Source organism: Sus scrofa, chromosome 9, assembly GCF_054392235.1.
Source record: "Sus scrofa isolate SSC_HxYL_T2T_F1_AM1 chromosome 9, Sscrofa_HxYL_maternal_Yorkshire_Landrace_v2.0, whole genome shotgun sequence".
Taxonomy (NCBI): domain Eukaryota; kingdom Metazoa; phylum Chordata; class Mammalia; order Artiodactyla; family Suidae; genus Sus; species Sus scrofa.
Window position 1 is genome coordinate 94,417,624 of NC_139391.1, and position 18,105 is coordinate 94,435,728.

Consider the following 18,105-nt stretch of genomic DNA (forward strand, 5'->3'; position numbering starts at 1 on the left):
GGGAGATTTGGGACACAGGGCATCTCGCGTTTTAGAAAGGTATTCTCACTTGAATTAGTCTTTTTAGTCTCATTATCAAGGACTCAATTCTTAAAATATTTCTTCACTCAAGGAAAAGCCCAAGGAAAATTACTTCCCTATTTTATTATTATCCTAGTAATACCAAACAATATAATAAGGCAGTCTACATATATAAAAGAATAATCTACACTATTATTGGAGCCTGCTAGTTACTCTCCCTTCTATAGACTATTAGTTTGGTTAGGAAAGGAAACAAGGAAGCAAATAGACATTGAATGAATGATAATCTTTAATATTTATCGAGTGCCTGTTAACAGCTACAGTCTCAGTCCTCACAACTTGATAAATTAGCTTATTTCATTATCATGCTCGTTTTATAGATTAGTACCCTAAGGCTTAGAAAAGTAACTTCCCTAAATTCTAATAGAGGGTGTCCTATGTAAAAGCCCATGTAATTAATCACCACACAGGTGCTATTTGTGGATGATTATTATTCATGATAGGGTGTTATGAAGATAAAACAGGACTTTTGGGATCAGACATAACCTAGGCTATAATCCTGAATTCATCAGTTACTAACAGTGTGACCTAGGCCAGGTGACCTGGACTTTTCAAATCTTGGTTTATTCATTAGAAAAATAAAAATGCTCCCCACAGGGTTACTGCAAGGATTTAAATGAGATATCCATCATTGGAATATTTTATATGTTCAGCAAGTATTGGTTTTCATCCTCCATTTTTATTTCTCATATACAGCACTGTAACATCATTGAGGTGAGATGCTGTTAGGCTAGGATGGTTTTACAGCTTAATTATACATAAGACAAAAAATAAACAAAAAACCCACAAAAACTGTGAGAAGAAATGAAGTAAGTGAATTAGAAAATTCCACTTAGGTATTGAAATATTAATTTCTGGCTTTGACTTTGGAACCACTTATTAATACACATAACCATGTAATTTTTATTCATTGTCACAAAAGCTTTTTTTTTCCTTTTTCTTTTCTTTTCTTTTTTTTTTTTTTTTTTGTCTTTTTAGGGCTGTACCCGCAGCATGTAGAGGTTCCCAGGCTAGGGGTCCAATCGAAGCTGTAGCTGCCAGCCTACACCACAGCCACGCGGGATCCTGGGATCTGAGCCGGGTCTGCAACCTACACCACAGTTCACGGCAATGCTGAATCTTAACCCACTGAGTGAGGCCAGGAATTGAACCCAAGTCCTCATGTATGCTAGTCTGGGTCTTTAACCACTGAGCCACGATGGGAACTCCAAGTTTTTCTTATTAAAAGTCTTAAATAATATGTCCACTATTACTTTTTGTGGCTTTCTGTTGAGTATAGTATTTCACAAAGTAGGGCATTTTCCTTGGAGATAAGCAAATACACAATAAATATATATAGATTACCTTAATCATTTCAACTTGGGCAAGTTGATTAGCACCTAACCCAAGCTAGCAATCACAGGCCCTTCTCTCTTTCAGGTGGTTCAGCACGCCCTTGATAAGGCCAGTAAGGGGAGGACGTGCCTAATGGTGGCTCACAGACTCTCCACAATACAGAATGCAGATTTGATAGTGGTTCTGCACAATGGAAAAATAAAGGAACAGGGAACTCATCAAGAGCTCCTGAAAAATAGAGACATATATTTTAAATTAGTAAATGCACAGTCAGTGCAGTGATGCTGTTAGAGTTAACACATATTTTGATCTTTGTGTAATGCAAGGAAAGAGAACTTGGTAATTATTTGGCATGCTTTGGTCTCCTTTATTGCTTGTATCAGTGGAATCATGGTATTCAAATACAGACATATTCTGTTTACACACCATCTTCCCTTCAGATTTTTAAAAAGAAACAAAAATTACTAAATTTGCTTAAGTGAGATAAAGCCTGTATCCCTCACTTAATTAAAGGCACATTTACTTATAAAGCAGTTTGTTGGCTGCAAAATGAATCTATTTTCCCATTAACTTCTGCTATAAAATTGGGAATTTGTTCCCAGAGGGAAAAATTGTCCAGTTAATTAGGTTCAAAGATTTCAGCAAAGAGAGAGTAAAATGTTGCTGGACCTGTGACACTGTAGGGAGAATGATTTTAATTTGGAACTTCCCAAATTTTGTGGTACATATTAGAGTACTTTGAGCTAGTGAGGACTTTCTCCTACAATATCTCTCTCAGTGCTCCTTTCAATGAATATTCAGATTCCCAAAATTCTATTATATTCCTTTGCCAGGCGAATATGGAGAGGATAAGTTTCTGGCAGAATTAGGTATTATCTTCCACGTCTGTAAGTGAAATGCGTCATATGATCCACTCTGAAGATTCCATTATTCCAAGCTTTGAGTTTAGCAGAAAAAAATCATAGGCTTACCTGTGTATGAACACTTAATTACTTAAATCAGAGCTACCTTTATATTATGGGTAGAAAAAGTTTAAATGTCTTTATTATAATTCAATCAAGTAATTTGTTTAAATTGTATATGTACTTTATTTTCTGTAATATAAGTATGATTTAAAAGTTTTGTGTCAATAACAATATTGGTAAACTGAGTCATGTTTTCCATTAACTTAAATATGTAATTTCTAGTGATTTTATCTTTATTCTTAGTTGTATTTTTTTCCATTTACAATGACACAATCAGCCTCTCTAAAGTGCACTCTGCCAGCAATCTGAAATTTTGTGAAAAAAATTAAAGCCATTTGTTCCCAAAGCAACAGAAATAAAAACAAAAATAAACCAATGGGACCTCATCAAACTGAAAAGCTTTTGCACAGCAAAGGAAACCAAAAAGAAAACAAAAAGACAACTTACAGAATGGGAGAAAATAGTTTCAAATGATGCAACTGACAAGGGCTTAATCTCTAGAATATGCAAGCAACCTTATACAACGCAACAGCAAAAAAGCCAACAATGCAATGGAAAAATGAGCAAAGGGCCTGAATAGATATTTCTCCAAGGAAGAGATACAGATGGCCAACAAGCACATGAAAAAATGCTCCACATCCCTGATTATTAGAAAAATGCAAATCAAAACTACCATGAGATACCACCTCACACCAGTAAGAATGGCCATCATTAATAAATCCACAAATAACAAGTGCTGGAAGGGCTGTGGAGAAAAGGGAACCCTCCTGCAATGTTGGTGGGAATGTAAGCTGGTACAATCACTGTAGAGATCAGTATGGAGATACCTTAGAAATCTATACATAGAACTCCCATATGACCCAGCAATCCCACTCTTGGCATATATGAGGACAAAACTTTCCTTAAAAAAGACATGCACCTGTATGTTCATTGCAGCTCTATTCACAATAGCCAAGACTTGGAAACAACCCAAATGTCCATCAGCAGATGATTGGATTAAGAAGATGTGGTGTATATATACACAATGGAATACTACTCAGCCATAAAAAAAAGAATGACATAATGCCATTTGCAGCAACATGGATGGAACTAGAGACTCTCTGAGTGAAATAAGTCAGAAAGAGAAAGACAAATACCATATGATATCACTTATATCTGGAATCTAATATACAGTACAAATGAACATTTCCACAGAAAAGAAAATCATGGACTTGGAGAATAGACTTGTGGTTGCCCAGGGGAAGGTGGGGGGACTGGGTTGATTGGGGAGCTTGGGTTAACAGATGCAAACTTGCTTTTGGAATGGATTTACAATGAGATCCTGCTGTGTAGCATTGAGAACTATGTCTAGATACCTACACTGCAACACGACAACGAGAGGAAAAATTATGTATACATGTATATGTAACTTGGTCCCCATGCTGTACAGTGGAAAAAATAAATAAATAAAATTAAAAAAAAAATTTGCGTTTTATGCCATTTTTTAAAAAAATGCAAAATAAAAATAAGATTAAGAGATTGAGAATCAGATGTATTGTTTAAAAACATTGGCACTGAAAGCCCTGTGGCCCCTTTTGCTCAGTGTGAATGTAAAGCCCTTGGTGGTTTCTCTTTCCAGAGTAGGGTAGGCAGGAGGGAAAGGGCAGTCTAATAAGGATATGCTTAAATCCTCAGAGCAGGAGCAGCTCAGATTGCAATTCTGTAATGCCTCCTAGACTGACAAACACCTGCAATGCCGAAGTTCTCTTTGAGCCTATCCATGGCAATTCCACAGTCATACCTACAGATGTCGGTAAAACATTTTCCTGTCTAATTGAGAGCCCCATATAATTTTTTACGTGCATTTTAAAAGATTTTAAAGGATTATCTACAGGCAGCATTCTTAGTCACTGCCTTCGCAGGAACAAGCAACCATGGTGAAAATTGGGGTCCCAAAGAGTACACAAGGATATGTGGGGTTCTCAGCTGATGAAGGCAGAAAGTGAGTAGAGACCTGCTGCTTTTAAGGACTGCCACAATTCAAAAGTTTAAAATTGCTGTATTGTTCTTAAAATAGTCTTAAAATATATCATTTTAATTTTTTCAAGAAATACTACAAAGCCACAGTCATCAAAACAGTGTGGTATTGGTACCAAAACAGACAGACAGACCAATGGAACAGAATAGAGAACCCAGAAATAAACCCTGACACCTATGGTCAACTAATCTTTGACAAGGGAGGCAAGAACATAAAATGGGAAAAAGAAAGTCTATTCAGCAAGCATTGCTGGGAAACCTGGACAGCTGCATGCAAAGCAATGAAACTAGAACACACCCTCACACCATGCACAAAAATAAACTCCAAATGGCTGAAAGACTTAAATATACGACAGGACACCATCAAACTCCTAGAAGAAAACATAGGCAAAACACTCTCTGACATCAACATCATGAATATTTTCTCAGGTCAGTCTCCCAAAGCAATAGAAATTAGAGCAAAAATAAACCCATGGGACCTCATCAAACTGAAAAGCTTTTGGACAGCAAAGGAAACCAAAAAGAAAACAAAAAGACAACTTACAGAATGGGAGAAAATAGTTTCAAATGATGCAACTGACAAGGGCTTAATCTCTAGAATATATAAGCAACTTATACAACTCAACAGCAAAAAAGCCAATCAATCAATGGAAAAATGGGCAAAAGACCTGAATAGACATTTCTCCAAAGAAGATATACAGATGGCCAACAAACACATGAAAAAATGCTCAACATCGCTGATTATAAGAGAAATGCAAATCAAAACTACCATGAGATACCACCTCACACCAGTCAGAATGGCCATCATTAATAAATCCACAAATAACAAGTGCTGGAGGGGCTGTGGAGAAAAGGGAACCCTCCTGCACTGCTGGTGGGAATGTAAACTGGTACAGCCACTATGGAGAACAGTTTGGAGATACCTTAGAAATCTATACATAGAACTTCCATATGACCCCGCAATCCCACTCTTGGGCATCTATCCAGACAAAGCTCTACTCAAAAGAGACATATGCACCCGCATGTTCACTGCAGCACTATTCACAATAGCCAGGACATGGAAACAACCCAAATGGCCATCCGCAGATGATTGGATTCGGAAGAGGTGGTATATATACACAATGGAATACTACTCAGCCATAAAAAAGAATGACATCATGCCATTTGCAGCAACATGGATGGAACTAGAGAATCTCATCCTGAGTGAAATGAGCCAGAAAGACAAAGACAAATACCATATGATATCACTTATAACTGGAATCTAATATCCAGCACAAATGAACATCTCCTCAGAAAAGAAAATCATGGACTTGGAGAAGAGACTTGTGGTTGCCTGATGGGAGGGGGAGGGAGTGGGAGGAATCGGGAGCTTGGGCTTATCAGACACAACCTAGAATAGATTTACAAGGAGATCCTGCTGAATAGCATTGAGAACTATGTCTAGATACTCATGTTGCAACAGAAGAAATAGTGGGGGAAAAACTGTAATTGTAATGTATACATGTAAGGATAACCTGACCCCCTTGCTGTACAGTGGGAAAATTAAAAAAAAAAAAAAAATGGGTTTAATAGAATCAAAGCACCTTGTCCTCAGAATTATTCCAGCCAGCTAAGGAATTACTTCAGTGAGCTCAGGATTTAAGGAATACTTGTATAAATCTCTTTGAAATGAACAATCATTCACACACACACCCTATCAATTTTCGAAGTCTTTTACTCCCTATACTTTTTCTTTTTTAAAAACAAATTTGTGGAGTTCCCGTCGTGGCGCAGTGGTTAACGAATCCGACTAGGAACCATGAGGTTGCGGGTTCGGTCCCTGCCCTTGCTCAGTGGGTTAACGATCCGGCGTTGCCGTGAGCTGTGGTGTAGGTTGCAGACGCAGCTCGGATCCCGCGTTGCTGTGGCTCTGGCGTAGGCCGGTGGCTACAGCTCCGATTCAACCCCTAGCCTGGGAACCTCCATATGCCGCGGGAGCGGCCCAAGAAATGGCAACAACAACAACAACAAAAAAAAAAAAAAAAAAAAAAACAAATTTGTTATAGTTTATTTACAGTGTTCTGTATATTTCAGCTATACAGCAAATTGACCCAGTTATACATTTATATACATTTTTTTCTCATATTATCCTTATACTTTTTCTTAAAGCAGTGTATTCTGTAACTGAAAAAGAAGCTAAATTAGGAATTGAGATTTCTATTTTAAAAAATAAAATGAAAAGGTACTTTAGCAGATTTAAGTCTAGGTTTTACATTTGAAATCACCCATTAAAGCTCTTATAAATTAATTATTAAATAATAATATGTTTAGGTTTATTGTTTACTTAAAGGCTTAAAGTAATGAATGCCATATTATTCAGAACACCAAATCAGCAACTTTAAAATGCATTGTCTTCTTATAGTGCCTTAGATTTTGTAGATATTCAAGGTGATTCAGCTCAAAAGGACATCATAGCAAATGTGCATTACTGATACTAAAATAAGGCTTATATTTTACTGAAAAAATAAGCTGTTTGGCTGCAAATTGTTTTTGCTTCTGCAATCACATATTGCCATCTCCTTGTCATGGGTATTATCAATCTTTAGTGACCTACTGGATGGTTAACTTTTATTCTGGGATGGCTTAAGTCCATAAAAATATTTCCTTTCTACCACATGGCAGGTTTACTTTAACTTAATTAATTTTAATCTTTTATCCTAGTGTAAAAGTTGGTTTATGTATTTAATTCTGAAATATTTTAGTACCTGAATTTACCTTGACAAATTTCTTTCAGATGCTTGTGGGCCTCATTTCCCACAAAACTTCTGTCTATATTACTACTCATGCCCTCTCAAGGACTTCCTGGTCTCGGGAAAACAGTGACTTCTGCCAGTCATGATTCAGCCTAATACTTATTGAGGCTGACTCAAGTTTGCTCAAGCACTCTTGCCCTCTGCTTCTCCTTTACCTTTCGGCTTAGATATGTTACAAGAAACAAACATGAAGTACCATTCGTGGCGAGGGGGGAACATAGGGGCAATGGAATGGAACCTCTGAATACCTGGCCTAGAAAGTCCTAAATATAGTGAAGGCAGCTGACCAGAGAGGTCAGTATCCATCAGAGTCATCCTTTAAATGTTAGCATATTGTAGTAGCCCTCAGCCATTGCCACATCTTATCCTTGTACCACCCTCTCTTCCTGGGAGGGAGGCTGTTCATTGAGTCTTAAAATAATTGAAATGCTAATGAGAGTACCAGTAGAATGGAAACAACTGTAAGAGGCATAAGGCACAGATAGTAATGAAAAGAAATAAACCACTATGTCACACCTGTTTTATAACTCAATCAACCTACTTTATATCTTGCCACTCTTTAAAATAAGCTGTGTGTTTTTATGTTAAGTCAACTTAGGTCATAGCTAATAACCTAGTTTTTAACCTACTCAATGTGTCAGTTTCATAGTACATGCAGAGTGCTTTGCATATGACCTATTGTATGAAAATATTTCCTGTAATAATTCTGTGTATTCACTATTTTAATTCTGAGCTCTTATTCTAACAGGGTTAGTAAAGTAGAATCATAGATTGTCTGGAAAATTCATTCATAAGAACCAGTCAAGGGAGGAAACTGGGAAAATTAGAAGTGATAATTACAAGACATGTAAAAGCTCATTTAAAAAGCATAATTATGTTTCAGAATGCATGGATCACTACATAGTACCTCAGGTAACACAACTGGATTCCGTTTAGCAAAACCACACTGATAAAACCTGTACTACTTTTCCATTACTGCTATAACAAATTACCACAAACTTAGTGAATTAAAATAACACACATTGGAATTCTTGTTGTGGCTCAGTGGTTAATGAATACAACTAGGAACCATGAGGTTTCAGGTTCGATCCCTGGCTTCGCTCAGTGGGTTAAGGCTCTGGCATTGCTGTGAGCTGTGGTGTAGGTAGCAGATGCAGCTCAGATCCCAAGTTGCTGTGGCTGTGGTCTAGGCCCATGGTTACAGCTCCAATTAGACCCCTAGCCTGGGAACCTACATATGCCTCGGGTGTGGCCCTAGAAAAAGACAAAAAGACCAAAAAACACACACACACACCCACATTTACTATCTTGGAGTTCTAGAGGTCAAAAAAAGTAAAATCAGTCTGTGTGAGTTCTAGGGAAAAACCATTCCTTGTTCTTTTCCCATGTTCCTCGGCCTGCATTCCTCAGATCTCTGCTTCCTTCATCATATCTTCATCTCTCTCGCCTTTGACCTTCCTCTCTTACTCTTAGAAGGAGCCTTGTGATTACATTTGTGTCATGAAGATAATCCAGGATAAGCTGCCCATCTCAAGATTCTTAACTTAATCACTTCTGCAAAGTCCCTTCTGACATAGAGGCAACCATATTCACAGGTTCCAGGAATTAGGATGTGGACATCTTTGGGAAAACACCCAGCCTACTACAAAGCCTATCTATTTAAACTCTTATTCCATGGAGAACACGAGGTTTTTTTACTTTATTTTATTTTGTTTCAGATTTCCATTGAATAAAAGCCCAAAGAGAACACTGAAAATACCCAGTCCAACATCATCATATGTTGATGAGAGCAAAAACTCACATAACTTGCCTTCAAGCCCTGTGCTTTTTCCATTGCAACATGTTACCTATCCTCATTGCTAAGCCAGGATTTGGAATGCATTTGTCTTTCTCTCTTTACTTTTGCTACCAGATTCTGTTGTTGCTGGTATTTCCTTTTATCTTGAGACTAGATTTATTGAACAGAAGTTTATACTAAGTTCTACTTTCTTAACCTTTTTCTCTGTTCACTACATAGCTATATTACATGCTAGCAAGTAAAAACAAACTTCTTAATATTGTAAATATATGAGCTTTCACATGCTTCTGATTCTGTATGCTTTTGAACTTTCCTAAAACCATTTTAAACTACTGCTTCTAATGAGAGCTAATATTTTTGTGAAATTTTTCACATAGGCATGGGATAAGTACTTTCTGTACACTGTTTCTTTAGTCTTCATATCAACCCTATAATGGCACATTTTATTAACATTATCTTTTTTTTTCTTTTTTCTTTTTTTCTTTTCTTTTTCGCCTTTTTAGAGCCTCACCCAAGGCACATGGAGGTTACCAGGCTAGGGGTTGATCAGAGTTGCAGCTGCCAACCTACACCATAGCCACAGCAACTCGGGGTCGGAGCTATGTCTGCAACCCACACCACAGCGTACTGCAATGCCGGATCCTTAACCCACTGAGCAAGGCCAGGGATCTAACCTGCATCCTCATGGATACTAGTCAGATTCATTTCCGCTGAGCCACAACAGGAACTCCAACATTATGTTTCTTTAAAGAGAAGAATAGTGAAGTCTGAGAAGATTAAAATTTGTTACAACTTGGCTTTGGAATTCACACCCTTACCTAACTCCAGAGCCTAAAGTCTCCATCATAGATAGCACCAAGGACTTGTCTCCACAATTTATTCAAGAAGATGGCTAGATGAATTGAGGAATCAGTCATTGCTCATAGGAGTATATCAGGTCTGTGTAAGGATAAAACTGAAGTTTTGGCAGGAGTTACATGGTCTAATAAACTTAACCAGCCACACCCTAAATATATTCTCTACATCCATACCACAATAGTAAGACTGAATTCAGACTGATGTATAAATATGCTTTTCCTTTAGTATTACTTACATGTATAAGTGCTGTGGATTTGGACACTTTTTACCTGGGTAAAATTTCAAAAACATGAGAATTCCACATTCTAAAAAATTTTGAAAAAGAGACACACTTCTTAGACCAAAGTACATTATCCATGAGTATAACTTCTATGGAAATTTGCTGAAAAGCATCATCAATCTAACTGAGTTTGTGGAGTTCCCATCGTGGCTCAGTGGTTAACGAATCCAACTAGGAACCATGAGGTTTTGGGTTCGATCCCTGGCCTTGCTCAGTGGGTTAAGGATCCAGCATTGCCGAGAGCTGTGGTGTAGGTCACAGACAAGGCTCAGATCCCACGTTGCTGTAGCTGTGGCATAAGTCAGCGGCTACAGCTCCGATTAAACCCCTAGCCTGGGGACCTCCATATCCCTCGGGCGGGCGAGGCCCTAGAAAAGGCAAAAAGACAAAAATAAATAAGTAAATAAATAGAGTTTGTGAGGCATGTTTTCTTAATGATTTATGCTTAATTATCAAGGTCCAGTTTAATCCTACGAAATGTTTTTCTTTGTAAACTGCTTGAAGGTCTGCTTAATAAGATGTTTCCTGAGATTTCAAAAAAGCAAAAGTTAGACAATTAGGTGTGAAAAACTATATATGAATTCAGTCACTGCTGCATTATTAAACTGAAGGAAAGAATGATCTTGTAAACCAGTCTGTTTTTGTAGATGTAGTAGATGATGGAATGCTATTCTTTGTAAGCCAAGTAAAATTTGCTATTGAATGGAGGTATTTTGTTTGATCATCGACTTTACTACATCACAGTAATGTAATATATGGCTAAAATATTTCTGCCCAGTAAAGAGTCAAGAATAGATTCTAGGAAGAGCTGAAGTTGTTAAATTACTGGAACATTATGGACAATTGTAAAGCAAAAAAAGAGAGAGAAAGAGAAATAACCAACTAAAGAAAGAAGAAAAAAACACTTAAAATGCTGAAACAATAAAAAATGTAATACACTCAAGCAATTAGTTTAGGACTGGAAGAAAAAAATATTCCACCATCAAATACTCAGAAAACCTAAGAAAATATGTGCAAATTTAAAATTCCTATTTCCATGGCCCCAGTTAAAGCAGAGTTACACCTTTGCCTACATTAGTTTTATAAATTCCTTTAGTCTCTAGTTTCCTAGAGCTAAATCTCTGAGAAGAGATGGGTTAATAGCAACATGTAAGCCAAACAGGAAAAGCCTGGCTTTCGCAGGATGGTATGTGCAGGACACCAAAGGAAAGCAAGAGGAAGAGGAGGTCATTAAGTAAGAGCAAGGTCAACATGGCTCACAAGGATGGAGAAAGGAGAAAACCTTGAAGGTAACAGAATGCCTTCCATTATAAAATGGAATGTTCCTTTCATTAGTGGTAGCAATAATAAGATCAATAAAATAAGCTAGCCTTATAAGTTCTAGTTTTTCTATACTATATATAGTTTTTATATAGAACTTAAGAAATTAAGTTCACATTCATTGAGCATTCATTTATCAGGCACTATGATTGAGCCTTATAGGCATTAACTTACTGACAAGAAGAATCATTCTTTTATTCAGATTTTACCAAATGGGGAAACTGAGGCACAGAGTAATTAGGGAATCTTCCCAAGGCCAAATGCAAAGGAAGTGATAGAATGAGGATTCAACTCAGAAAATCAGACTGTATAACCCACACTCAACTAACCCATTAGCCCCCTAGGATGGAATCTGAAATGGTTAAGTAATATTTTTGAGTTGTAGGAGTTCCATCATGGCTCAGTGGTTAATGACCCCGACTAGAAACCATGAAGACGCAGGTTCAATCCCTGGCCTCACTAAGTGGGTTAAGGATCTGGCATTGCCGTGAGCTGTGGTGTAGGTTGCAGACACAGCTGGGAAAAGACAAAAATACATATTTTTTTTTTTATTGGAGTTGTAAACTTAGAAAATAACTTGCTGTATGCCTCCTCCTTACACTGCAAAAATACAGAGGTACATGGTTCCTCTTTGGTTAACATTCTGATGTGAAGCTGGATTTTTTTTTCCTGCCCACTCACATTCTGAAAAAATTCTTATACATAATGCAGAAACAATTTGGCAGGGCTAGCTGCTCTAGCAATAGCACCTTTTCCCCACAATTGTCTTCCCTACATTCACACACACACACTCAAGTGTAGAAAAAGATTAGACCCTGATGGCTACCTGGATTGTCTCTCACTGTTGAATCACCCCTGCTATCTTTATTTTCAGGGTGTTTATCATAACTCTTTGTTCCATTTGCAGCCCACTTGCTGATGCATCATTCCTCTCTTCAGTTAAGATAAAAAAGATCTTGATAGCTGTATCATGCAAAGACCAAGGCAGATTTACAAATGTTGCAGCTGAAAAGAAAAAAAAAAAGTAACATATGCATTGGGTACTGTGTGGGCTAAGGTGGAGTCATCAAAAGTGGTTCAGGTTTGCTCAACTATACCGAGGCTTCTATTCATATGAATGACTTTCCAGATATTGTAAAAATAAATGCAGCTTCAGTAATGAAATTGTTTTAAAATCAGGATGTTTAGGAATTCCCTGGTAGCTCAGAGGATTAAGGATCCAGTGTTGTCACTGCTGTGGTACAGGTTCAATCCCTGGCCCAGGAAATTGTACATGCCATGGGCATGGCCGGAAAAATAAAATAAAGTAAAAGTGGGATGTTTAATGATGAACTATAAAATTCTATCTATTTCCATATTAATAGAAGACCTATGACATTAACCTAGACATAATTTAAACATTTGGAGTGACCACTAGTATATCACAAACCCAGCAGAACAAGCAAGAGAAGTGCAAATATCACAAAATTTTAATCATACCCTTATGAAATGTAAAGGAGAACACCCCCAGGCTTTTCTCTGATGTTATGTATTTCAAGTTGCTCTTTTAGTAAATATTGGAATCGTCACAGAAACTCCAGTCTGTCAAAAAAAAACCAAAAAAATTAACCATCTCCTTTCTCTGCATTCGCTTTTTTTTTTTCCGGCTTTTTAGGCCTACACCCGTGGTATGCGGAGGTTCCCAGGCTAGAGGTGCAGTGGGAGCTACAGCTGTTGGCCTATGCCACAGCCACAGCAACACGCCAGATTCGAGCCATCTGCAACCTAGACCACAGCTCATGGCAACACCAGATCCTTAACCCACTGAGGGAGGCCAGGGATGGAACCCAAAACCTCATGGTTCCACTGCACCACAGCGGGAACTCCTACATTCTCTTTTATCAAGGTGGATTATAGCGGCGAATATAAAAGACACTTTCTTTGACTTACTCAAGTAAAACTATTCTAAAACATGTAGCATTTTAGTAGTGCAAACAAACTAAGTTCTCAAGTTCTAAATCTAAGTTCTCTGGCTCTAAATCTAGTGTCCATTGATAGGTATCAGAGAGGTGCTAAGATGAGCATATTCTTAAGATAAAATCCACAGCCTGCAACGAATTCTCAAAGGGTTTGTTAACAACAAAATTAAGAACCACTCACTATTCTAGACCAAAATTTTTAAAAAACCGTCTCCACAATCAGAGATTTTAAATATAAGATTCATGAATAGAAGTTATAAACTGGAGCATAAATAGAACAATTAATGAAATCAGGTTTGGGAGTTCCCGTCGTGGCGCAGTGGTTAACGAATCCGACTAGGAACCATGAGGTTGCGGGTTCGGTCCCTGGCCTTGCTCAGTGGGTTAATGAGCTGTGGTGTAGGTTGCAGACGCGGCTCGGATCCTGCGTTGCTGTGGCTCTGGCGTAGGCCGGTGGCTACAGCTCCGATTCAACCCCTAGCCTGGGAACCCCCATATGCCGCTGGAGCGGCCCAAGAAATGGCAACAACAACAACAACAAAAGACAAAAAAAAAAAAAAAGAAATCAGGTTTAAGTGTTGCAATAGAGTTTTTAAAAGGCATAGGCTCTTGTATCCATTTTTGGGGGGGTGGTACTCAGAATTTCCTATATATAGTTAAAGAAAGTAGTTACTTTTACAAGTCTATTTAGCAACATCAGTAAATTGTATTAGTTTATTATACACAAGAGAATATTTAAGTTTACTTTAATCAACTTTATTTGGAAGACAAACTAAACTGCCCCTTTATAAATATTTTAGAGTAAAATAGATTGGGCTTAATTCCAGGTAAATACATATACACTCACAGACCAAGATTTAAGTTATTTTAGCACACTTTGAACATTTTTAAATTATAATACTATAATGTTTACATATTGTCAAATTTTTAAATAGTAAATTTTAGGTCAGGATGATGGGGTGATTTTTATTTTTTCAAATATTTTTTTTCCTTAAGGAACACAAGAAATATCTTACTTTTGTTTTACAATTATAAGTAAGTTCTCAAATTATGACTGTGATTCATGATCATGCTTACAGCTTATTTTTAACCCAAAGTACTGAACACAAAATAGGCATTCAGAATCTGTTGATTTGATTTTTTAAAGTTTTGAAGAAAAGCAAACATATCATTTAAAATATCACTATGAAGGAGTTCCCACTGTGACTCAGCAGTGATGAACCCAACTAGTATTCATGAGGATACAGGTTTGATCCCTGGCCTTGCTCTGCGGGTTAAGGATCCAGTGTTGTCATGAGCTGTAGTGTAGGTCGCAGACACAGCTCAGATCCCATGTTGTGCTACTGTGGAGTGGTGTGGGCCAGCAGCTCTGGCTCTGATTCAACACCTGGCATGGGAACTTCCATGTGCCACAAGGGTAGCCCTGAAAAGCAAAAAATAAAATAAAATAAAATAGTCACTATGAGATACTGTTTCCTCAATACAAGCTGAGGCTATATTAGAGATATGATGTATGTTCCAATCTACTCAGCCTCTTCTTTCTTCCCTTCTCATAACAACTCAAGAGTTTAAGACTCTCTAGTGGTTGGATTTAAGCATTCCTTGCAAGGGCTAATGAATATGCCCTATAGGTATTATTTCAAGCTTGTAAAAGAATAACTTTTAATTATGTACAATTATGTAAAAAACTTTTTAAAACCTTTAACAATTAATCAGTGATTAAATAGACCTGACTTGGACACTATTTTGCCCATTGGCCATAAAGTAGCAAAAATTTTAAATAGACCTCTTCATCCTGCTATGACAGCTGATTCAAATCAAACTCATTTTCTATGGTGGCCATAAATGAATGAACTCTTTTTATAGGTCTGTTCTGTGGTTCCATGCAGCCAGAAACCAATACACTTAGCAAATTCAGTAAAGAAAAATTAACTATAAAAATCTTAAGTCATTTTTTGGGGGCAGACTATAGACTCATTGATTGAATCCTTTTTTTTTTTTTTTTAGCTTTCAACCAGTTACAACTAACTTGTTCAAGTGAATCCGTATTTAGTACCATGTGACAGAAATAGAACTGATTGTTTCCCAAAATTCTTTTGTAAGATGATAGCATATATTAGGTTCCATTCTGCCCACTTAATGCGTTAATCTAGTACTAAGAAAAGGAAACTGATTTGCAGGTTCCAGTTGAAGGAAAGTGTATGGTGCAAAGGCTTGAAGAAGAGTTTCTGTTTCTAGAGCCAGCACTCCTTTTCCAGAATGTTCTCCATTGGCCTAGATCATCTGTTTGATTTTACAACCAAGTAAACAACTCATTCAGAAAATGACAAAACCATGGAAGGACAATTCAGAAAACAGGGAATACAAATAGCAAATAAACATATGGAAGAAAAGTTTAGAAATTTGAAATCTGCAACTTAAAGCAATAAAATTCATTTCTTCCTTATTAAATGAAGAATTCAGTGCACTCAAGGCTGGTTTTCTTAACCGCTTTTTTCTGGAGTAGAAACTACTACACACTTCAGGGACAGTAATCTGGTCATCTCTATCTAGCGCCTCTGAAATGTTCTTATCCCTCAAGAATTCCTTCCCCTTATAGTATCCTAAGGTAATAATCGGAAATTAGAACAAAAAGTCATGCATAAGGATATTCAATCATTTGGAAACAAACTAACTTTGCATATCAGGGAAGTAGTAAAATGTTGATACATAAGCCCATACAGTATTTTATAACAGTTTAAAATTATGATTGCAGGAGTTCCCATTGTGGCACAGCAGAAACAAATCCGACTAGGAGCTGTGGGGTTGTGGTTCAAACCCTGGCCTCACTCAGTGGATTAAGGATCCAGCGTTGCCATGAGCTGTGGTGTAGGTCACAGACGTCACTCAGATCTGCATAGGCCAGCAACTGTAGTTCCAATTTGACCCCTAGCCTGGGAACCTCCATATGCCAAGGGTGCAGCCCTAAAAAGCAAAAAATAAAATAAAATTATGTTTGCAGATAATTTTTATTTTATTTATTTATTTGTGTGTGTGTGTCTTTTTGCTATTTCTTTGGGCCGCTTCTGCAGCATATGGAGGTTCCCAGGCTAGGGGCTGAATCAGAGCTGTAGCCGCCGGCCTAAGCAAGAGCCACAGCAATGAGGGATCCGAGCCGCGTCTGCAACCTACACCACAGCTCAGGGCAACACCGGATCGTTAACCCACTGAGCAAGGCCAGGGACCGAACCCGAAACCTCATGGTTCCTAGTCGGATTCGTTAACCACTGCGCCACGACGGGAACTCCTGCAGATAATTTTTAAATAGTGAGGGGAATTTATTTTAATATTAGGGAATAAGGTTGTATATTCTTACAGAGGTATCTAAGAAAAAATCACATATAAAAAATGATTATAAGACATAATTATTGTCTCAGAAGTGGCTTTAAGATAATTTGTTTTCTCTGCTTCTTCACAATTTCTTGTACTTTCTAGAATATCTTCATTGAGCATCTAATAGTCTCCAAAAAAATGAAGTTTAAAACTTCTACTGAAATGGAAAGTCTTTAGATTAGAACTGAGGTAATATGATTTGACAAATTTCCATTTGTATGTGAGTGCCTCCATTAAAATTCACAGAGGTAGTTACATTTTTTACAATACAGGAGTTCCCTGGTAGCCTAGCAGGTTCAAGATCCAGTATTGTCACAGCTGTGGCTCAGGCCACTGCTGAGGCATGGGTTTATTCTTGCATGTGTTTAAACCTCCACATGCCAGCTATAGGTGCAGCTGGGGGAAAAAAAAAAAAGGTATTAATAAAACAAATTAAAGTGGGAGAAAGAAAGTATGATAATGTGTGAAAATTTGTTTACAATTTACTTTTCTAGGAAGTGCTACAATCAAGGCAGCCTCCAAAATAAAATTTCCTAAACTTCCCACTTAACTAGTTTTCTTCTGAACCCTTACAGTAAGAGCCTAGGAAAAGTGGAAACTCGGAGGGGGTAGCTTTTAAACATGGTCCTCAATAAATTCCTCGTTTATGGGTAAAAAGACTGCCTGTATTGTTCTTGACAATTTATCTGATTGGCATACATTACTTGTTAATATTACTTTTACTTATTCTTTGCTCTGTGTGAAACTACAATGGATAAACCTCAAATGCCAGGTTCATTCTCCCCTTCACTTCTTATTAGCCTGTACTGTGTCTAGGCTACACAGACCTTTACTTACTATTTCTGGGGATAATCACAAATAATAATTATCAAGAAATGGGAAACTGTTAGAAAAATCAAACTAATAGTATAAATGAATCATAAGAGAGAAAACTGTTACCATAGAATAATGGACTGCTTCTTAAGAAAATGTCATGAAGCTATAAATGCATATTATCTTTATGCCCTATAGCAATACTACCACAGAAGGAAAAACAAACTGTCCTGATGTAGAGAACTTTAACTTCTGATTATTTAGTCATAATTTGTGGAATACCTCCCAACTGAATTTCATATGTAGTACTGCTGTTACAACTTATATATGAGTTCTGGAAACATAGGAGTCCACAATTATGCAATTGAAGTAAGAGGAATTAAACCAGCAGGTAGGTGTAAAGTATCTGTAGAAAAGAAACTTCAGAAGCAAAACTTCAGGATAAGGTCTCAACTGCATGAATCTAATGAACAGAAATTGGAATTTTTTTTTTTTTTTTAGATACCTCTTTTTTTAA

The 18,105-nt window shown here is 37.2% G+C and overlaps 1 protein-coding gene across 42 annotated transcripts in view; it reads left to right on the forward strand.

The window, feature by feature from the left end:
* Positions 1-16,405, forward strand: part of ABCB5 (ATP binding cassette subfamily B member 5) — a 157,957-nt gene extending 141,552 nt beyond the window's left edge. For 30 of the 42 annotated variants that reach the window (XR_014816813.1, XM_084978435.1, XM_084978424.1 and 27 more), the window contains one exon: positions 1,501-2,583. Coding sequence is in view for 26 of the 42 variants with exons in the window: in XM_084978424.1 (XP_084834550.1) it covers positions 1,501-1,698 (198 nt within the window). In the remaining 16 variants the exon portion in view is untranslated. Of the gene's footprint in view, positions 1-1,500; positions 2,584-15,583; positions 15,871-16,158 lie in introns of those variants that run through there. The other 12 variants (XM_021063426.2, XM_021063420.2, XM_084978423.1 and 9 more) reach the window with 3 other exon arrangements.
* The last annotated feature ends 1,700 nt before the right edge of the window (positions 16,406-18,105 follow it).